The 22,180-nt window shown below is 54.4% G+C and overlaps 1 protein-coding gene across 2 annotated transcripts; it reads left to right on the top strand.

Moving 5' to 3' along the window:
- Window positions 1-757: 757 nt before the first annotated feature.
- SLC5A6 (solute carrier family 5 member 6) lies at window positions 758-21,593 on the top strand. 2 transcript variants are annotated; one of them, XM_042450330.1, is made up of 16 exons: window positions 758-895; window positions 4,576-5,156; window positions 7,210-7,275; window positions 8,509-8,560; window positions 8,813-8,880; window positions 9,100-9,254; window positions 10,648-10,788; window positions 10,923-11,052; window positions 11,401-11,489; window positions 11,584-11,696; window positions 11,868-11,935; window positions 12,515-12,601; window positions 12,864-13,036; window positions 15,453-15,556; window positions 16,021-16,142; window positions 20,467-21,593. In XM_042450330.1, the coding sequence occupies exons 2-16, from the start codon at window positions 4,815-4,817 to the stop codon at window positions 20,641-20,643; spliced, it is 1,887 nt and encodes a 628-aa protein (XP_042306264.1). In that variant the 5' UTR covers window positions 758-895; window positions 4,576-4,814; the 3' UTR covers window positions 20,644-21,593. The 2 variants fall into 2 exon arrangements, with proteins under 2 accessions (XP_042306264.1, XP_042306271.1); XM_042450337.1 differs by having other exon boundaries at window positions 790-1,120.
- Window positions 21,594-22,180: the final 587 nt, after the last annotated feature.

The raw sequence follows: 22,180 nt of genomic DNA on the forward strand, positions 1-22,180 counted from the left end.
ATCCTCAGTGTGACAGCCCTTATCCTTCTCTTCTCCCCTCATCAGGCTTCATGGGGTCCTAGCCCTTCGCCATTCTGGCCCCCCTCCTTTGGACACAGGGCTCCCGTTTCTCAGCCTCCTTCTTGACTTGTTTATCCCAGGTGAGGCCTGACCCAGGCAGGATAGAGTGCCCTATCACTTCCCTTGGCCTAGGCCAGGGCTTCACAACCTTCCTGAGGACGTGTTGGGGGGGCCCCAGCCGTTCGGCTGCAGCCTCTCAGCGGTTCCTAAGACTCTGGCAGGGTCTCAGGCGGCCCCTGCGAAAGGGTCCTTGGAGCACAGGCTGAGAAGCGCTGCTCTAGGTCTCCAGGGCAACTCCTGGCCATAGACTCGCGCTGGAGGAGCAACAAATGCCCAGCGAGGTGTCCTAGAGAAGCCACAGTCATGGAGTCTCTGGCTAACCACATCCCCAGAGAGGCGACTGGGGAGGCCGGGCCAGGAGAGCCCTGCGGGGGCGCCCGCCAGGCCCTTCCCCTCGGTCTCCCCGGGGGCCCTTGACTGGGATCCCGCTCTCCCAGCTCGGCGCCGCCTTCAGACGCCAGAAGCGAGCCTTCCTCGGCGCCATTTCCAAGGGTGACCTTTGACCCCACCGCAGCGCGCCTCCTCCCCGTTTTGATTGGCTGCCGGCCTCTACGTCATTGGCCGCCATTTCCAAGGAGGACCTTTACGCCTCCCTGCCACTCGCTCCCGCCCTCCCCGCTCTGATTGGCTGCCGGTCTCCTACGTCATCAGACGGCGCCTGGCTGCCTGCCTGCCCTTGGCATGTTAGAGGCAGAGCGGAGCTCAAGAAGCAGCAGACGCCGCCGCCGCCGGTGGGGCAAGGAGGGAGCCGCCGGCCCTTTGGTCAGGAGCGGAGGTCTGCACATGCTCAGGGGCACCTTTCCCGCCTCCCCGCCCTCTCTCTGGCTGGCAGTCCAACAGGGGCGGCTCTCCTTCCCTTCCATCCTTTAACCGGTCCCCTCTCTGGGGGAGAGACTCACTCGCACCCAGCACCCAGCACCCCACCCTCCGCCGGAGAAGGGACCCTGAGAGCCTCTGCCCTCCCCGGGCCAGCCCCGAGGAGCCCAGCCCATTGGAGCAGGTGGGGCAGGACGAGACCTTGAGGCCGCAGGGTTGGGGGTCCAACTGGCCCTTGCCCGGGCCCTCTCTGCCCGGGGGAGGCTCCCTGGTTGGGGGGGGGGGGCTGTGGAGCGGCTTGTGGGGCGTCCCTTGTGGCCAGACATCTGGCGAGGGGGGGATGGAGAGGATGGGAGCAGCCCCAGAATTAGAGGTTGAGCCCCCCTCAGCTGTCATTATTCTTGGGGAGAGCCCTCACTCGGACCCGAAAGCCCCCCCCCCCGAGTGGGAAGAGGGAGAAGCCACTAGCCAGCCAAACCCCCTCCCATGACCCTTGTCCTGGGAAGCCCCAGAGAGCCTTGCTCCCCCTGCCTGCCCTCCCATGGTTTGAGGGGGTCATGGGTCTCCAGGGCTTGAGGGGCTGGCTGTGGGGCGGCCAAGCCTGTGCCCAAACCCCACTGGGCTGAGCCACTGGCCTTCCTCCTTGTGGCCAAATTTTTTTTGGGGGGGTGTATGGGGAGGGCATGAGAGCAGCCCCAGATCTGGTGGGAGAAAGGGTTTGTGCCCCATTGTTCCTGGGGGAGAGGAGATCCCTCACTCAGCCCTGGAGCCCCCCCCCCCCCCGGGGAGGGGAGAGGGGGCATCCGATTAACAAAACCCATCTCTTCTTTCCTCCTCTCCTGGGGGGTGTTGTGGCTGCCCCACAAGAGGCCCAAGGCAGCCCCTTGAGATGTGGGGAGGGGAGGCTGCAGTGGCGCCTAAAGTGGGGAGGGCTCCTTAATGCAGATGTGCCGAATCCTCCCTCCCTCCTGCAACATCTGGAAGAGGAGAGCCCTTTTCCAGCTCAAGACCCACAGGATGGGGGGCACATTTCCCAGAAGGGGGTGCGACTGGAATACGGGTGGGGGGCACTTGTGGGGTGAAGGAGGGGAGAGAGTTTGCTTCTTTCCTTCTTTCTTTCTTTCCTTCCCTCCCCGCCAGCTCCTGAGAGCTTTCCCCTGTGGACTTCTGAGCCCAGGCAAGTCTTGGGCAATCCAAGGCCCGCCTCCCTCCGCCTTCCCTCCTGTGCCCCTTAATCCCAGGAACTATGCACTGCTGTGTTCCTTGGCATGCACACACGCACACACATATCCCTCCTCCACAGTGCCACCCCCTCCATAAAAAGCCTGGGTTGCAGACAGGAGCCCCTGATGGGAGAGAGGACATTTCCCCTCCTCCTGGCCAGTTCTCTGCTTGGTCACCCCCCTCTGGGCAAGGGATGGAGGAGTGGGCTTCTGGCTGCCTGGGGGCCAAAGTGCTCTGGAGGAGAGGCCTGTCCTCTTGTGTGCTTTGCAAGCCCTTGGAGCCAGGCTGCCTTTGCTGAGCAGCTGCCTCTCAGGTCTGCAGAGCATGGAGCAGTTTGGGTGGACTCAGAATTCTGTGTTTCACAGAGACCCAGCCCTCACTGCTCCCTTCCCTCCTTGTGGCCTCTTGGGGTGGAAGACATGTGCCCTTCCAGGTGTTGCTGGACTCCTCCTCCCATCATCCCTCAACATCACCTGTGAGGCTTGTGGGTGCTGGGAACTGCAGCTGGGCATCAGCTGGGCAAATGCACTGTGTCAGTTGTGTTTTGGGTAATCTTCCTGCAACCGAAACCTGCCTCAGTTTTCCCATGAGCCTAGTACTGGGGGGGCACCTTACCCTCTGCCCGCCCCGCTTGGATAATGCATCCTCACTCCTTGGATCCTTAGGTGCTTATTTTCTCAGCTGTGCTTGGAGGAGAGCCTGCAAAGGGGGCGGAATAACAGAGGCTGACTGACTTTGGCACTTCCTTCTGAACACACGTCCACCCTGAGGGTCTCCCCCCATCTGCCAGGGCTTTTTTTTGGCTTTGCATGCCAAGGGGTGGGTGGAGGGAGGATGGTGGGCTTCATGGTCCTTCTGCAGCCTGGGGTCCCGAGTCCTGGAGGGCAGCCTGGCATCTCCACAGCCTCCAAGCCCTGGCCAGGCCTTGTCCCCAGAAACAGGCTTGTTTTGGGATTGCCACTCCTGCCAGCTTTGTAGACTTTGTAGAGTGAGCTGAGCCCACTGCCTGCCCACCTGTCCTGGTTCCTTTCTTTGCAAAAAGATGTTGTGGTTTCTGTGTGGCTCAGCTTTCCTTGTCTGACCCGGATTAAACAGAGGCTGGATGTCCATTTGTCGGGGGTGCTTTGATTCTGTGTTCCTGCATGTCAGAATAGGGTTAGTCTGGATGACCCTTGGACTCTCTTCCAACTCTATGAGCTGGGCCTTCAAGAGAGGAGGATGGGGGCTGGGCCAGTTTTGAAGATGTTACCTAGTGGTTGGAGCAAGGAGACACAGGCCTTCCCTGTCTTGCCCTAGTTTTTCTCCTTAGCTTGTAAGTGGGTCTCCTTCCTTGGAGATCTGTAAACAGAGGCTCAATGGTCATCTGTCAAGACACTTTGACTGAGAGTTCTTGCATGGCAGAATGGGATTGGACTAGATGGGCCTTGGGGTCCCTTCCAACTCTATGATTCTATGGTGGGGAATTCCACCCATGGACTCCAGGTGGGGGACAAGCCCTCCCCCCATGATTGAACAAACAGACAGACAGAGGGAATGCCTTGGATATGAAAAATGAACTGTTGGGGCAGACATCTCCCTGAGAGCTAGCTTTCTGTGTGCAGGGAAGTGGCTAGTTTAGTCTGACTGATGTTCAAGGGCCTTCCAACAGGTGAGTGCCTACCTGGTGTCTGGAGGGGTGCAGCCCCCCCGGCGCAGGACAGCTTGTGTCAATAAGAAAGTGCCAATATGCTTGCCAGTGAGAGTGTGTGGGGGGGAGTCTTTGCAGGCCCCTTCCTCCCTCCCTTCTGTAACCACTAGGTAACATGCTCTGCATCCAAAACCAGGCAGTCCATAGCAGTCCAGTCTATCTGTCCCTTTAGCCATTGGTGTGAGTGGGGCATGTGAGGCCTCTCCTCCGGCGCCTGTCCTCCTGGCTGCTGCTCCAGGGCAAACACTAGCCCAGTCAGGTCAGCCAAGGGGGAGACGCGGCTCTCGAGGCTGGAAGGATCCTGTGGTGGTGCCACCACCTGCTGATCCGTCTCAGCGGCGCTGCTGCTTTTGGGCCGCTAGTGCTGTGTGCTTTGGCCTGGGTTCTAATTCACCCAACAGGGAGCCTCCTAGCCTGTCCTGGCTCCCTCCACTTGCTCGCCTTCTGCGTGGCCTGGGTGGGGTTGGCCCTCATTTTCAAACCTCTGCATTTGAGAGCCAGAAGCACTCTTGGCCAGAAGGAGTTATGGTGGGTGGCCAACACCCACCCTTCCTGGGTCCCTGCCAGCACTTGCTGGGCCAGGGAGACTTTCCCAGCTGTTTCCTTGCAACTGAGGCAAGTTGCGCCCAAGGAAAGGTTGGTAGGCAGCTCTCAAGAGGCCAGAGGGAATGTCCATCCCTGGAATGCCTTCTGCTGCTCATCTACCCCTCTCTTTCTATCTCTTCCAGATCGTGGCCATGGCAGCCTCAGCAGAGTCCTGGATGTGGAGAGCCATCTTGGTTCTCCGGGCATGAGCCGCCTCCTGCCTTGGCAGTAACAGAGAATGACTGAGCTGCCTGGTGCCACCGTGGAATTCAGCTCGGCTATCCTGCCGGGCATGGACATTCCCCCAGGGATGTTTAGGAACCAATAACTGGCACATCCAGCAGGTGCTTTGCTGGGCGGTAGGAGCCACAGCGGCCACAGTATGCCATCTACAGGGAAGTTTGGGGTGGTGGACTATGCCATTTTTGTGCTGCTGCTGGTCTTCTCAGCAGGCATTGGGCTTTTCCATGCACTCAGCGGGGGGAAGCAGCGCACAGTCCAGGAGTTCCTGCTGGCCAACCGCAGCATGGGCTTCCTGCCTGTGGCCCTGTCCTTGCTGGCCACCTTCCAGTCGGCCGTGGCCATCCTGGGCGTTCCTGCAGAGATCTACCGCTTTGGGACCGAGTACTGGTTCCTGGGCTGCTCCTACTTCCTGGGGCTCCTCATCCCAGCCCACGTCTTCATCCCTGTTTTCTACCGCTTGCGCCTGACCAGCACCTATGAGGTGAGTGGCACCATTTGTGGGAGAGTGGGGCAGGGCAGAGGTGAGCTACCACGGGAGCAGGTTCTGGAATTACCCCACATTGGGTCAGACAGGTTTCCTGCTGTCTTTGTGCTCTGCCTTCTGGCACTTGGAGTACATCTGCACTACACTATTATTATTATTATTATTAGCCTTTATTTATAAAGCGCTGTAAATTTACACAGCGCTGTACATGCAATCTTTTTAATTGGACGGTTCCCTGCCCTCGCGCTTACAATCTAAAAAGACACAACACAAAGGGAGTGGTGGCGGGGAAGGGGCCTCTCTAGTAGGATAATACATATAAAATACAGTGGTACCTCGGGATACGAAATACCCAGGTTACGAAATTTTCGGGATACGAAAAAATCCCATTGGAAATCATTGTTCCGGGTTACGAATGTATTTTCGGGTTACGAAGAAAATTTTTGGTGCTTTTCGGCGCTTTTTCGCACGAAACGCGGCTTTTCCCCATTAGCGCCTATGGCAATTCGGCTTACGAAGGCTTTTCGGGTTACGAAAGCAGCCGCGGAACGAATTACTTTCGTAACCCGAGGCACCACTGTATATAGCAATACAGGAAATGATTCAATAAAACAGACAACAAAAGAACATCAAATAGCACCCCTGTGGCACAGATATGGCACCTTATCCCATGCTGGGTTTTGTAGTTTGAGGAGAAGGGAGGGACACTCCCTTGAGAAGCACAGCTCCAAAGCTGTCTTATGTGGCAGAGTGGCATTTCCCCACATTTTGCCAGGGATCAGAAACAGATCTGTGTCGTGTCATTCTTTGGTGTTTTTTTCTGTCCTGTGGGCCAGTACCCACTTGATGGCCTGTGGATCAGAACCAGTCCACAGAATACAACTTCGGGCAGCATTTTCCTAGATGACTGTGTGTAGTTCATTCCCCAATACAACTCAGCAGAACAGCTCCAGTCCTGCACAAACCGCCTTGCCTGACCAGAGGGCACAGACTCTCCTTCTGAGCCTCAATGTCCCCCACTTGTAAAATGAGTCCTTGTGTTGAATTCTGCTGGTGCAGTTTGCTGTTTTGTAAAGCCACCAGTTTCAAGTAATCCCCATCGTGATGTTCCTCACTTGCAAATATAAGTGTTGATGGAACTAGGCTTTGCTGAAGCATTTTCTGAGTTCCCTGTTGGACCCCCCCCACCCCCCACCCCGTACTGCAGTCTCCCAACTGGAGGTTTTTAACTGGCCCGCTGGCAAGTCAGTGCCATGCTTTGCATCTGGCTCTGCCTGGTGCCTGTTATTTTGCCCTTGGCTCTGCTTGCTGGTCTTCAACGCTCTGGTTTTCAATGCTGTGCTTGAAATCTGCCTGCTCTGGCCACTGAAAGAAGGGGAGGGGGGCATGGAAGTCTCTCCTTGCACAATTGCTCTGGAACAGAGGTGTTTTTAAAAGAATGGCATATGCCTCTTTGGAATAAAACTTGCACAGCTTTGCAATAAAACTAGCACAAGGCCTTTTGGGCAAAAGTCAGGGTCTGAATAAATGCAAAGCCATACTTTCTCTGGCTGCCTTGCATGGCAGCCTGGAGTGCAGCAGGATAGCCATGTTTGTGTACCCACATAAATGTGGCTGTCCTGCTGCACTCCATGCTGCCTCGCAAGAGAGCTGGGTAAAGTATGGCATTGCATTTCTTCAGACCCTGAGCGCAGGCAGGATGGTGCCCTCTGCATGCTCTGGCTCAACACAAAAACACTAGAGAGGAGGAGTCCCTGGAGCAGCACTATAGGGCAGGGCATTCCCTCACCCCACTGCTCTGTGGCCTCATCTCATGGGATTCACTAGCCGCCCCAATTGAGTCTTCCTGCTTGCCTCAGTCACAGGATGGCTGTGGATCCCCATGGCTGTCAGTCCTTTTACCCCACCTGGGTCATAGTTTCCCTCCTCTGAATGGGGAGCCCTGGCTGGGAGTCCCAAGCACTGGGTTCTTGGCCTTACTGCTTGTCAAACCCCCTTCCCTACTGCCCCCACCTCTCTCACCCCTTCTCTTTCTCCCTCCCCCTGGCAGTACCTGGAGCTGCGATTCAACAAAGCTGTGAGGGTCTGTGGAACAGCCACCTTCATCTTCCAGATGGTGAGTCCACATCTTCCCTCGCCCTCCCTCTGTGTCTGTATTTTGGGGAGGGATGGGGGCATCATATTCATCCCCTTTCCCACCTCTGCTTCAGGTCTCTGGTCCCTTGCTTTTTGGGCCAGCAGCCCCATCCCATCAGAGGCCACCAAACACCTCTGGGGAAGGACCAGGAAAGATGCCCAGGAAACGGGACCTTCGCTCTCTCTGCCTCCCCAGTTCATGTTTCCTCTCTTCATTCCCCTGAACCCTTCTTTTTCTCCCACTCAAGATACTCGAGTCGCCCTCACCTAGTTCCACTTTCTGTCTCCTCCTAAGCTACTATGCTGCCCCCTCACCAGCACCATTTAGTCCAGCAAGGGGCTTGGATTGTAGCTCCCAGCAGAGTCAGTGGTGAAGCATGATGGGAGTTGCAGTCCAGCAGCACTTGGGGATGTGTTGTGACAGGATCTCCACCCGTGACGGAGGACTCTTTTTGTCCTCCTCAGCCTTTCTGAAGCTCCCTCCCCAACCCGCTCACCTCTCTGCCTTCATAGCATCATAGAGTTGGAAGAGACCACAAGGGCCATCCAGTCCAGCCCTGTTCTGCCATGCAGGAACTCTCAATCAAAGCATCCCTGACAGATGGCCATCCAGCCTCTCTTTAAAAATCTCCAAAGAAGGAGACTCTACCAAAATATCTGATGGAGTGTGTTCCACTGTTGGACAGCCCTTACTGTCAAGAAGTTCCACCAAATGTTGAGCTGGAATCTCTTTTCTTGTAGCTTGCATCCGTTCTTTCATGTCCAACTCTCTGGAGCAGCAGAAAACAAGTTTGCTCCATCCTCAAAATTACACCCTTTCAATTATTTAAACAGTGCAGTCATATCACCTCTTAACCTTCAGTAGGGCAAAGGCCTGGATTCAAATTCCTCAAGGCCTTGACGTCCCATGCCTCCACTGGAGTGGTACCTCTCTCACAGTTTAACCTACCTCACAGGGCTCTTGTGAGGAAAGAAAGTAAGGGAGATCTTCAGCGGTGGAAAAATGGGTGTTTTAGAAAAGTGCCAGACTGTAATAATAAAAGCAACTGAAGTTCCAGCTCTTTAAGGGAGGAAATCAGCTTGAGAGGGTTCTGTGGCTCTTGTCGGGCAGACGATGACCCACTGCCCCCCTTTCCCTGGAGGCTCCTTCCAGCCATGTGAGGAGCTGGTGAGTGAGGTCCACTCAGTTGCAGGACTGCCTTTCTCCCCACAGGTGGTGTACATGGGGGTGGTCCTCTATGCCCCTGCGCTGGCGCTCAATGCAGGTGAGTCAGGGGCCCTGATCCTGAAGCCCCTGGAGGGGCCAGGGGCCCACCCTCTTCCTGACATTGCAAGTGGAGGAACACCCTTTGCTGCCTTCTCTGCTGCAAGACCCACAAGCAACTGGGTTAAGGAGGGGAACACTGGGCGGGGAGAGTAGGTGAGGGTCTCCCTCAGCCGCAGTCCTACTGGGGGGGCACTCAGTCCCCCACCCCCACATGGTATTTCTTGAGGGGATTTTCCTTTCTTGGCTGCAGTGACAAACTTTGACCTCTGGGTATCTGTCCTGACCATCGGCCTGGTCTGCACCCTCTACACCACCCTGGTGAGTCTGCTAGGTCCTGCTGTGGGGTTGGCATGGGGCTGGGGGCTGGCAGGCTCAGACCCTCCCCCAGGGTCCCTCCTCTGCCCATCCTGGAGGACTGGAGGGTGGAGCAGCCCCCTGGGCACAGAGGCCTCTCCTGCCCTCACTGCCCCCTATGAGCCCCTCTGCCTCCCTAAACTGACTGTGTCTACCCCATGCCTCCTGCTTCCCCCCCTGCAGGGCGGCCTCAGGGCTGTGATCTGGACGGACGTGTTCCAGACCTTCGTCATGTTCGCGGGGCAGGTGGCTGTGATTGTAGTGGGCACCATCAAGGTGGGCGGCATGGGCCGCGTCTGGCGTTTGGCATCTGAGCAGGGCAAAGTGTCGGGGATTGAGTAAGTGGGGTCTGGCAGTTGGACGGAGGGGGTCTCTTCCCTCCTGTGTGGACTGAGTGCCCCTTGGATGGGGTGCATAAGTTCCAATATTTATATCCTGCTCCTTATTGTAAGATCTCTTCTGTTACCCTGCAGTGTAAAGAAATTAAACAAGGAGTGCCTTAGGGAGATGGTTAGGTTTATCCTGGAAAGAGAAGGTTAAGAAGCAAACATAGAATCACAGAATCCCAAGGGGCAATCCAGCCGCCTTCTGCCATGCAGGAAGACACTGTCCAGGCCCTCCCTGTGACAATGGCCATCCAGCCTCTGTTTAAAGGAGACTCCAGTACAAGGCTGCATATTTCCACTGCTGAACAGCTCTTACTATCAGGAAGTTCTTCCTAATGTTGAGGCGGAATCTCTTTTCCTGTAGTTTGAATCCATTGCTCTATGTCTGAGTTTCTGGAGCAGGCTCAGGTTTGTGGCCTCTCTGGTTCAATATATATATTCCCTTCAAATCTTTAAAGTAAGGAATTCAAGCTACAGGAGAAGAAATTCCACCTAAACGTTAGGAAGAACAGTAGCATACGCTGCCTGGGATATTGGCGGAGTCTCCTTTGGAGGCTTTTTTAAGCAGGGCTCTTGGATGGTGTCGTCCTGCATGTAGACAAAAGGAGGTTGGAATGGATGGCCCTTGAGGGTCCCTTCCAACTCTAGGATTCTATCATTTTACAACAATTCCAGATGAAAGCCATAAACAATTTAAACAAGGTAAAAAACAGTGTGGTGTAGTGGTTTGAGCACTGGGCTATGACTTGGAGACTAGGGTTCAAGTCCCAGCTCAGCCATGAAACCCACTGTCTGACCTTGGGCAAGTCACACTTTCGCAGCCACAGAGGAAGGTAAACCAAACCCCCATCTGAACAATCTTGCCAAGCAATCCCCATGATAGGTTCACCTTAGGTTTGTGATAAGCTGGAAATGACTTGAAGGCACACGACACATGTGCAAAAACAAAATTAAACAAAAACAAATTAAACAATGGTTAAAACAGCTTAGAATGCTACAAAAAGTTAAAGCCTTGTACATTTTGAATTGAATTTGTCCCCAGGGGCCTTAGTAAAAAGCCATAGTTTGACTTGTCACCAGAAAGAAACCAGTGTTGGTGCCAGGCAGACCTCAGATGGGAGGGCATTCCACCATTGGGTTGCCACAGCCAAGAGGGCCCTCTTCTATGCACTCCCACTTCATATTGCTCCCTCTGGTGGGGCACAGAGGATGCGCCTCTGATAAATGTATATCGACTTGCTCAGGTGGCCACTTGTAGAGAGAGGTCTCCTTTGATCACTGAGGTCCCAGACTGTTTCTGTCCCACATCACCACATATTTTTCTTCTTCTCTCCTTCCTTTGCAGCCTGAATCCAGACCCTTACGAGCGGCACACCTTCTGGACGCTGGCCTTTGGGGGCGTCTTCATGATGCTTTCGCTCTACGGGGTGAACCAAGCGCAGGTCCAGCGGTACCTGAGTTCCCGCTCGGAGCAGCAGGCTGTGCTGTGAGTCCTGTAGGGCTGGGCTGGGCTGGGAGGCATGCATGCAGGGCAGGATGGGGTGCATGTGTCTGTGTGCATGTGCGCATGATGCTCTCCCGGCTCAGGGCCCCTGAGGCTTTCCCCCTTGACCCCCGCAGCTCCTGCTACGCCGTCTTCCCCTGCCAGCAGATGGTCCTCTGCCTCAGCTGCCTGACTGGCCTGGTCATGTTCGCCTACTACCAGGAGCACCATCTCTCGGAGGCGCAGCGCAAGGCCTCCCCGGACCAGGTTGGCCCCTTTTTTCTGACACCAGCAGCCCTAGTGCAGCCCTGTGGGCTGGCTCCCCCTCCTCACTTGTACCTAGCAGGTCCACACTCATGCGTGCCACCTCATGCACACACATGCAGGGCAGGGAAGGGCAGGGCACACAATGTGGGCTGACCAGTTTTGCCTGAGCTATCAGCTGAGGGAGAAGGTGGGCACTCCTGGACCTCCCCACTGGCTGCCACCCACCCCATCTGCTGCTGTTGTCTATCCTGCGTGCCCCCCACCAGCTCTCAGTCAAACACCAAAGGGGGTGCCCTCTTAGCCCTGTCCAAATCCCAGCACTGACTGTCCTCCCCTGGCTCCATACAGATGGTCCTCTACTTTGTGATGGATGTCCTGGAGGAGGTGCCTGGTCTTCCAGGTCTCTTTGTGGCCTGCCTCTTCAGCGGCTCCTTGAGGTGAGCGTCCCAGCTGCCCTGCTTTCTTGGCTGCCCGCCAGGTCTCATGCCCTGTCTCTGCTCTGCCGCTGACTCTCCACTCCCCTCCTGGTAGCACCATCTCCTCTGCCTTCAACTCCTTGGCAACAGTGACCATGGAGGACCTAATCCGCCCCTACGTGGGCAGTATCCCGGAGGGACGTGCCACCCTCTACTCCAAACTACTAGGTGCGTAGAGCCTCTTGGGGGTCAGAGGGGGTTGGGGGGACAGAGGAGGGGTCCAGTGCAGCCCCACCCCACCCTCAATCTGTAGAGAGTGGGAGGCAGTGGCTCTCCATCCTGGCTCTGGGTTCGGAGCCTCCCTTCCTCTTCCTGATCCTAGCTCTGCTTTCCCCCCAGCTCTGGGCTATGGCCTCCTCTGCCTGGGCATGGCCTACATCTCCTCCATGATGGGCCCCGTGCTGCAGGTAAGGTGGCCAGAGTGGCCCCAAAGAAAACGGTGGGCATAAGGGTGTGGATCAGCCAGCTGGAGAGGCATTTCTTCATTTTTTGAAAAGAAACTGATGGATTAGGTTCTGAGTGCAAGAGGCCCTCCTCCTCTGAAGTCGTGTAAATAAGGGAGGAATTAGGAGTTTATGCAGTGGGAGTAGAAGGGCCAAAAGAAGACCTTGCCCCCCTCTGGGCTTAGTGGCTCCCCTCCACACACATGCAATGGGAATTACACATTGAATTATCCACTAACCTGTGGAACGTGCACAAGTGTCACTTTGCTGCTGTTTCAGCAGGGCTGCTCTAGTGGAGACTTGCAGCTGGATTGAGGCCACAATGCTTCAAATGTGTCTTAAATGGTATCCATGGGGAGGGAGGTGTCGAGGAAGCCATGGGGGGATTTAGGCCCCCCTCCCAAGCTCCATCCTGACACATGGGCAGTCCTGGGGCTTGGGCTGGCCTCCTAATGTCCAGTCCTCTCCTTCTGCCTTCTGGACATTTTGGGAGCCTTCAAATATGGAGACCCTCCTATGATCCCTTCCCCCTTCCTCTCTTAGGCTGCCATCAGCATTTTTGGGATGGTCGGGGGTCCGCTCCTGGGGCTCTTCTGCCTTGGCATGTTCTTTCCTTGTGCCAACTCTGCGGTAGGTGCTGCTGCAATCTTGCACTCCACACCCACCCCAAGTTCTTGGATCCACTTTCATGACCCCACCCTCAGCTCCCTTCCCAAAATGAGGGGTGGGATAAAATTTAAGCAGAGGTTGGCACTCTTTCTTTCCTGTCATCCACGAGAGCGAGGGTGGCATTGCCAAGGGATGCTGGGGGAGAGAGGAGTAAGTCTTAGAGGTGCACAGCATGGATCAGGGCCCCTCATTCTCTCTCCTTTTTCCTTCTCCTTCCCTTCAGGGTGCTGTGACTGGCTTGGCTGCTGGGCTGGCCATGGCGTTTTGGGTGGGCATTGGGGGCATTGTTGCCAACATGCAGACCCCACACCCCAAGCCCAGCGCCTCCCCGCTTGATGGGAACCTGACGACGGCTGTCATGACAACACTGCTGACATCAACAACAGCCCCAGAGAGGTAAAAGGTGTGGGGTGTGGGTGCACCTCCCAGTAGCCCCCAAAGGAAGGGACTGGCAGTGGGGTTGGGGCTGAGGGTGTTTGCAACTCTGGAGTTGTCTTGCTGGAGGGATGCGCTGTGGCCCTCTGAGAGAGAAGGCAGCCGGTACATTTGCAGAATCATGTAATGGAAGGGGAAGAGGGGGGTGGCTGCAGTTTGGGGGGGGGGGCGGGGGTAACGGGGTGGGAGGGGGCAGGGGGGCTTTGCTGCATTCCCTCCCTTTGGGATGCCTGTTTGTGGACCCCCACACCACATGGCCCTCCTCTTCTGTGGGCAAGTCGCTGCAGCTGTTTGTTTAGCCAGATTGAGGCAGCTGGAGCGGGATCCTGGCCTTTCTCCCCATGGACTTTGAGCGCCTTCTCCCCAGCCCTGGCTAGGCCTTGGGCAGCTTTTGCAATCAGGCTGGCCTTGGCCCTGAGCGTACTCTCAGCTTCCTGCCTCCTGGAGTTGCCTCCGGATATTTGGGGAGTCTCCTCCTGGCTCCGTCCCCAGCTCAATGCCTCCGAAATAATATTTTGATCAACTTTCTCCTGAAACAGTTTATTTATTAAAATCTACTTATTAAAAAAAATACATGTTGTTTGTATCAGAGGATCTTAGAGCATCATACAACAAAATCAGTTTAGTTTCAAATGGTAAGAATAATTGTTTGTTGTTGCTGCAGTGTGCCTTCAAGGCAATTCTGACTTACAGTGACCCTAAGGCAACACCACCACAACATTAGGAGGGACTTCCTGAGAGTAAGGGCTGTTCGACAGTGGAACAAACTCCTTCCTCGGAGTGTAGTGGAGTCTCCTCCTTTGGAGGTCTTTAAGCAGAGGCTAGATGGCCATCTGTCAGGGATGCTTTGATTGAGAGTTCCTGCATGGCAGAAGAGGGTTGGACTGGATGGCCCTTGCGGTCTCTTCCAACTCTATGATTCTATCATAGGGGTTTCTTGGCAAGATTTCAGAGGAGGTTTTCATTGCCTTCCCCTGAGGATGAGAGCATCTGACTTGCCAAAGGTCACCCAGTGGGTTTCATGGACAATCTGGGAACCGAATCCTGGTCTCCAGAGTCCAGTGCACCAAACTAACTATCCAAGAACAATTGTAAGGCAAATTAAACCACTTGGAATCATAGAATTGGAAGAGACCCCAAGAAGGGCCCTGACCCCATTTTGCCATGCAGGAACCCTCAATCAAAGCACCCCAAACAGATGGCCCTCCAAAGAAGGAGACTCCACCACAATCTCCGAGGAAGGAGTGTGTTCTTACTGTCAAGAAGTTCCTCCTAATGTTCAGCTGGAATCTCTTTTCCTGTTGCTTGCATCCATTGTTCCGGGTTCTAGTCTTTGGAGCAGCAGAAAACAAGCTTGCTCCCTCCTCAATGTGACATCCCTTCAAATACTTAAACAGAGCTATCATATCATCTCTTAACTTTCTCTTCTCCAGGCTGAAAATACTCCGCTCCCTCAGTCTCTTCTCATAGGGCTTCATGGATTCCAGACCCTTCACTGCTTTAGTTGCCCTCCTTTGGACACATGGCTCCAGTTTCTCAACATCCTTTTTGAATTGTGGTGCCCAAAACTGGACACAGTTCTGGACACAAAACTTAAGGCAATTTAAAACTAGTAAGAGTAGTTTAAAGCAATATAGAACCATTATGGAGGGGCCAATTGGACAAAGTTTTATTGAGGGGAGGAGAAGAGTTAGTCTCCCCAGAAGCAGAGATAAGCTGTGAGCCATGCTGAGGAGCTCACCAGCCTGAAGACCTTTGCAGATGGTGGTTTATTTTTTAAAGCAAGGAACGGATCAAAATCAGCCTTCCTTCAGGGAGGTTGTGGTTGGAGGCTATGGTCAGGATAACAAACGGTGAATGTAAAACCGGGGTTAGAGGAGCAGCAAAGCAGAACGACATGGTGAAACATTCCCTGCATGCTGACCTTTGGCAAAGCCTGCCAGCCATCCTGGTCAGCTGATGGGAATGGCAAGGGGAGCCCTGCACCTGGGTCAACCCCATAGATCCTTCTAATCTGGGGATGGAGTTGTGTGGCCTTTGTCTGGATGTTTTTGGATTCATGCTCCCAGCATTCCTCCGCATTGGGCATACACTGGCCAGGGGCTGCTGGGAGGGCCAGTCCAGGGACACCTTGAGGGCCATGTGAGTCCTACTAAATTGAAGGGGACTCAAAGGACTGCTGTATGGAGTCTTCGACTCTTGGTGTCTGGTCTAGCCCAGTCTTGCCAACATTTCCCCTCCAACTGTCCCACCGAGAAGGCTGCGTCTCCTGCAAGTCACAGGGGAGGAGGAGGTGTGAATGCTGGGACCCTCCTTGGAAGTGGAGGTGGGAGGGATGCGAATGGCTGCCAACTTGCTCTCTTTGTGGCCCCTCCAGGCTCACGGGGCTGCGGAAGTTCTACAACCTCTCGTACTTATGGTACAGCGCCCACAACTCCACCACCGTCATCCTCGTGGGGCTCCTGGTCAGTCTGCTCACTGGTGCGTATGTGGGGCACCTGAGGGTTGGGGGGAATGGGATCCCTGAAGCCCCCAGATTAGGAAATCCTATGTGTGTGAGCGTAAAAGAGAGAGACCCTGGGGGCTGCCACAACCTGGACTGACTCTCGGGTGGTTTGAATCACCTCCTTCATTGGAGGGTGGGGAGCCTGCCTGGTTCAGCTTCAGCACTTTTGTCCCAGTTTTCTATGAAATACTGTATGTGTGAAAACTTCATCAAACCAAGAGGGTGGGGGGCAGTCTGGAAAGCCAGGGGAGCTGTGTTTCCCAGCCAGGTCTCCTGGTGTCCTGAGGTTGACTTTGGGCAAAAGTGACCATGCCTGACTGTGGGCGCCTGGCTTCTGATGCGGCCAAGCAGGGTTGACACCAGAGCAGTGTCCTAGCTATCCGAATTAATCTCTTCTCCTCCTTCTCTCACGCCACCGCTGTCTCTTCTGGTCCTTCAGGCCCCATGCGGGGGGAGGATGTGAATCCCCACACCATCTTCCCAGTCCTGCCCCGCCTGCTGTGCTGCCTGCCTGCAAAGTACCACAAGAAGCTGCGCTGCGACGTCCGAGACCCTGCGGAGGTGAGGCCTTAGAGATGTGTGTCCGTGTGTGTGTGTCCTGGGATTGACACCCCCCGTGTTCTAGAGAGCCCCCATTTCCCCCTGAAACAATGTGGGCAGGAAGGGTGGAGGTCACTCTCCTGCTGCACCCACATGCAATCCTGTGCCACGTTGCGGGGGTCTCAAGGAGTGGTAGGGACCCCTCTAAATGGCTTCCTACGTTCTCTGAAGTCCCCTTCCTGAAAGAATCATGGAAAGGGGAAGATGCTCTCCTTCCAGACTCACACTGTCGCATCTCTTTGCTCAGCTGCATGTCAGAGTGGCCTCATGGTTGGAGCATTGGACCAGGGTTCTAATCTCTCCCTTGGCCAGGGAAACTCACTTGATGCCCTTGCACAAATCACACGCTTTCAGCCTCAGAGGAAGGCAGTGGTGGCAAACCCCCCTCTCAAGAAATCTTGCCAAGACAACTCTGTGAGATTAGGTTCCGTTTCCAAGAAGGTCTTGAGCATTTGGGGTGGTATGGCTGGGAGGGGGGCACAAGGCCAAGGGCTGGCACCAAGCATATTATCTTAGCTGTGTTATTTTAAAACAGTGCAGAATAATACGCTGTGTTTTGAAATAACAGAGAACATTGTGTCCCGAATGCAGTCTGGCCGTTGCTGCACCCAGCGCCCCAAAGAGGAAAGTCTTAAAGCGGAGCGAGAACTCCTTTGCTTGACTCTGTAGATGGTGCTGAACGGGGGGGGGGGGGGGGAGGAATCTTTACCCCCCCTGCAGCCCCCCCTCCATGCTAGGGCAGCTTCCTTCCCTCTTTCCCTCTTCATGGAGGGGAGAGGGAGAGGACCTTCCCCATACTTTCTTGTTGATGAGTGGTCCAAACACCATGGACCCCCCCTCCGGCCAGGGTGGTCTCAGTGGAGGGGTTTCCCCTACAGTACACTCCTCTTAAGCCAGATTGGGGAATCCCCAGGGATCCCTTCCCCTGTTGCAGAATCTGGTGCATCGTCTTGCATAGGTATGGGGAAAGATTTGGTTCTGGAGCTTAAAGGATGGAGAAATGGGGAAGAGCTGACCTTAGAATCATAGAGCTGGAAGAGATTCCAAGGGCCACCCAGTCCAACCCCCCTTCTGCCATGCAGGAACTCTCAATCAAAGCATCCCCATTGACAGATGGCCATGCAGCCTCTGCTTAAAGACCTCCAAAGGAGACTCCACCAAAACATCCATTGAGGAAATGTGTTCCACTGTCGAACAGCCCTTACTGTCAGGAAGTTCTTCCTAAAAATCAGGGGGGAATCTCTTTTCTTGTCACTTGCATCCATTGCTCCATTGTGTCCTTTTCTCTGGAGCAGCAGAAAACAAGCTTGCTCCCTCCTCAATGTGACACCTCTTCAAATACTTAAACAGGGCTCTCATCTTGGGGGGAATCCAGTGGGGAAAACGGCAGAGAGGGCAGCCAGAGGTGACATTTGGAAAGCCACTATTATTCTTAGTCTTATCACTAGCGTTATTTCTTCCACCACAATTGGAATTTCTATTGCTATAAACTTTGTATCTCACCTTTCCCCCAAAACTGAAGGTCGTCAGATAACCAATAAAAACAAATGCAGTAGTTGAGCTGCATTTAACATACACAAGGTTAATCTTAAAAAGAGATTAAAGTCTTCAGGGCAATAAAAACAATTTAAAACGCTGTTGTTGCTGCGAAGTGTGGCGTCCCTCCAAAGCGCCCCCCACCGCTGCCCTGCTTGTTGTTGTTGTGTGCCTTCAAGTTGTTTCCGACTCATGGCAACCCTAAGGCAAACCTATCATGGGGTTTTCATGCCAAGTGTCATCAGAAGGGCTTTGCCCCTGCCATCTTCTGAGGCTGAGAGTGTGTGACTTATCAAGGGTCACCCCAATGGATTTAAATGGCCAAGCCAGCATTTGAATCCTTGTCTCCAGAGCCATAGTCTGGCACTCTAACTACTACACCATGATGGCTCCGACTGCCCCTTGCTTTATCAAGCATTGCCGTCTTTTCTGATGAGTTCACTCTTCCCATGACTCCTTAAAGCATATGAATAAAACATGCAGCTTAATTGTATGTTTAAACGAATGATTAGAAACAGTAAGAAGCTCTTTAAAAGTTGAAGCACAGTTTAAAACACTAGCGCTCCCTGTTAAAAGCCCGTTCTTTGGAAACATGCCTGTGGCGGGATACAGACGGGCAGGAGAAGACGTCTTGGAGGTGTATTCTGCTGAATACGGAGCCTCCAGACCACCCACCCCGGGGGCGTGGCTAAGGTGTATGGGGCTTCCACACGGGGGGCAGTGAAGACGCCTCACCTGGGGCCGTTTCTGACCCGCAGTTTCCATACCGCCACTTCGCAGGACGCTGCAAAGAGAGAGGCAGCTTCCTCACGGGCAGCCAAAAACGGGGCTTTTTTTTTTCTTTTGCCAGCTGGCGGATGCGCAGCTGCGGCGCTCAGCACAGGCGGCAGAAAGCCTATGTGCACATTTAAAGCGCCCAAGCCTCTTTAAACTTTTTCCCCCGCTCTGCCCAAGAACAATGGTGATCAGCTGGTGTTGGCATCCTTGTCCTCTTGCACGTTGCTAGTGTCACCAGCATAGAATCATAGAATCGTAGAGTTGGAAGAGACCACTAGGGCCCTGATCCAGTCCAACCCCCTTCTTCTGCCATGCAAGAAATCCAAATCAAAGCATCCCTGACAGATGGCCATCCAGCCTCTGTTTAAAGACCTCCAAGGAAGGAGACTCTATCACCCTCCGAGGAAGGAGTGCATTCCACTGTCGAACAGCCCTTACTGTCAGGAAGGTCCTCCTAATGTTCAGGTGGAATCTCTTTTCCTGCAGCTTGCATCCATTGTTCCGGGTCCTGTTCTCTGGAGCAGCAGAAAACAAGCTTGCTTCCTCTTCAATATGACATCCCTTCAAATATTTAAACAGGGCTATCATATCACCTCTTAACCTTCTTTTCTCCAGGCTAAACATCCCCAGCTCCCTAAGTCGTTCCTCATAGGGCTTGGTTTCCAGACCTTTCACCATTTTTGTCGCCCTCCTTTGGACACATGGCTCCAGTTTCTCAATGTCCTTTCTGAATTGTGGCGCCCAGAACTGGACACAATATTCTAGGTGGGGCCTGACCAGAGCAGAATAGAGTGGCACTATTACTTCTCTTGATCTGGACACTATACTTCTATTGATGCAGCCTAAAATAGCATTGGCCTTTTTAGCTGCCGCATCACACTGTTCACTCATGTTCAACTTGTGGTCTACTTGGACTCCTAGATCCCTTTCACACGTAGTTTCATTCAGCCAGGTGTCACCCATCCTATATCTGTGCATTTTATTTTTCCGCCCTAAATGCAATACCTTACATTTCTCTGAGCATCATGGATGCCTCCTCTCCTTTGGTCCCCGTGCTCCTGCTGAATCTGCAATGCACAGCCACAGCTGTTGCCGCTGCCACCGCTGTCCCCCTGCCATCCCCCATCACCTCCCTTGTACATATGTAAATATTTAAAGTTTTAGCGTTTTTTTATTGTTAGGTGAAAATGGCACAGGAATGTGTGTAGGGGTTCACTTTAAATTCCAAACTTTCCACAATTCTAGCAGCGCATGCGTACATGTTGCTCTAGGGTTAGGGTTAGGGTTAGGGTTACGAGTCTTAAAATGCGCTGCAGCTGTGCTGCAGCTTCCACACCTGCATGGCATCTGACGCTGCAATTAAAGCCTGACTGCAAACTGCGCATGTTCCAGGACCCCGACTCATTATGCGACGCAGCAGACACGGAGCTTTTAAATGGGCAACTTAAATTAGCGGCGTAGCAATTCTGGCGTACCGGTGCAGCAGCTTATAGACGGAGATGCGCAGCTGCGCACTATATAGAAAAGAAGCGGGGAAAAGCGGCACCTTTTTAATGCCGCTTCTTCCCGCTTGGGGCGTGCGGGCGGCGTGTTCATGGCGGCATTCAGGTAAGGGCCGTCTGAAGGCTATACCTTCATGACGTCATGAACACACCCCTTTTTGCCCGTCTGTATCCCGCCTGTGAGAATAAAAAAAGGTCCTTCCCTGCCAACAGAAGGACAAAGAGGGGAGGCCAGTTGGACTTTGCGGACCTTGAGGTCTCTCCCAGCTCCATGATTCTAAGCCTCCCTCGGCAGGGAGTCCCACAGGAGGCCCTGTCTCACGTCCCACCAGACTTCTTCCATGAAGACAGTGGACTGAGTAGGGGTCCCAAATTCCAAAGATTCAGTCTGTGGGACAGCTTGAACTTGAGCCCTACAGAGCTAGCTTTGTGTGGCGATGGTCCGGGGACCTCTGACCTTTTCTTTTTAGGATGGGAGCTGCCCATCGCCCCCCTCCCTGGCCGCGGAGAAGACCAGCAACGGGATGCTGAACGGACTGCCGGAGGGGCTGCCCCCCGGGGTTGACCCCGTGGAAGAGGAGCCAGAGGAAGGCTTTGTCCGGGAAGACGGGGCCCATGCCTACGTCCTGCGGGAGACATCCCTCTGAGACAGACAGATGGATGGACGGACGGACAGATGGAGGAAACAGGCGGAAGTGGGAAGCTCATAGGGGTCTCCCCCTGATCTGGGAAGAAGGCACCCAGCGTTCCTGAGCCAAAGGAGTGTTCCCAGACCCTCCTTCAGGCCCTTCCCTGCTCATACAGCTCTGCCAGGGCCAGCTTCTGCCAAACAGCGTCTGTTGGGAGAAGGGCCCTGGGGACCCGTCCTGACTCTGGAGCACCCCCTCTCTCTGGGGCCGATGCTGCTCCTTTTACTGTATTGTGAATGTGCCAATCTCTGGGGAGGGGTACAGTTCTCTCCCCCCTCCGGAAACACCAAGCACAAGAGGCCATGGCGGGGCACCTGCCCTGCCTCTGGCCCATCCATCTCAGGTGTTGGGGAGGGGGACACCAAAGATGAAGCCATGTGGGGACCCAGCAGTGGGGTCACCCTGCCGCTCTTGCACCCCCTCCTCAGGAGGCACCCTCATTCCCTCTACAACCTCCACCCCCCAATACTTCTGCCCTTCTTTCTTCTGGGCAGTTCCAGCTGGTGATTGGGGCACAGAGTCCAGCCCACCCCCTGCCCCACTGGCCAGACCCCTTCACAGACCCCCCCCTTCCGATGGGGGCCATTCTGAGGGCAGGCAGCCATCTCTGGTTCCAAAGCTGGGGGCTGGGATCTTTGCAGGGTAAATAATCCCCCCTTCCAGGCAGCCCTTCTCATCCAGATCTGCTCCCTCTGGCTTGGGGGGCCCTTGTTTGGGGGCCTGGGCAAAATGTTTTGTCTCCCCCCCCCCCCCCCATGGTCTTTTTTGCCTCACTGTCTCTGTTTTTGCATTCTGCGTTCTGTGTTTGCGAGAAGAAGGCGTTCTATTTTCCTGGTCCTTGTTTCTTGTCTTTCTGACGCTCAGCAGCTGGTTTTCGCTGCTGTCAGTAAAAATGGTTCCCTCTGGTGCTCCATGCTTTTGTGTCTGTCTCTGGCGGTGACTCTGTGTGTGCGTGTGTTGGGGGGGCACCCCACCCAATTGCCCCCAGCTCCTTCCCTGAGGGCCTTTCTCTCCTGCCAGGAACTCCTCCCTTGGCCTTCCATGGGGAGCAGCAATGGGGCAGGCAGGTTGCGATGGCCATATGAGGTCCTGACTGCAAGGGAAGGGGCAGGGATTCCAGGGGATCATAGACTCACAGAGTTCGAAGAGACCCAAGGGCCATCCAGTCCAAGTCCGCAAAGAGCAAAAACACTTATGTCTTTACCTGAGGATTCCCTCTAGGGATCTCTAGGCCCTCCAGTGCGACGTTTGGTTAAAGTTGACCATAGAGCTGTGCTGGAGGACCTAGAGATTCCTAGAGAACATATTGATAACATCCATGAATAATAAAACCGCAAGAGTCAGAGACACGAATGTGGAGGGAGACATGTCTAGTAGTGTCTAGAACCACTGGTCCCCAAACCGACCTTTTTGACTTCATCTCCCAGAAGCCTCAGCCATGAGAGCTGAAGTCCAAAATCTCAAAAAGCAAAGTTTGGGGATTAAGGAAAGTACC

The sequence above is a fragment of the Sceloporus undulatus genome, chromosome 1, assembly GCF_019175285.1.
Source record: "Sceloporus undulatus isolate JIND9_A2432 ecotype Alabama chromosome 1, SceUnd_v1.1, whole genome shotgun sequence".
Classification (NCBI taxonomy): domain Eukaryota; kingdom Metazoa; phylum Chordata; class Lepidosauria; order Squamata; family Phrynosomatidae; genus Sceloporus; species Sceloporus undulatus.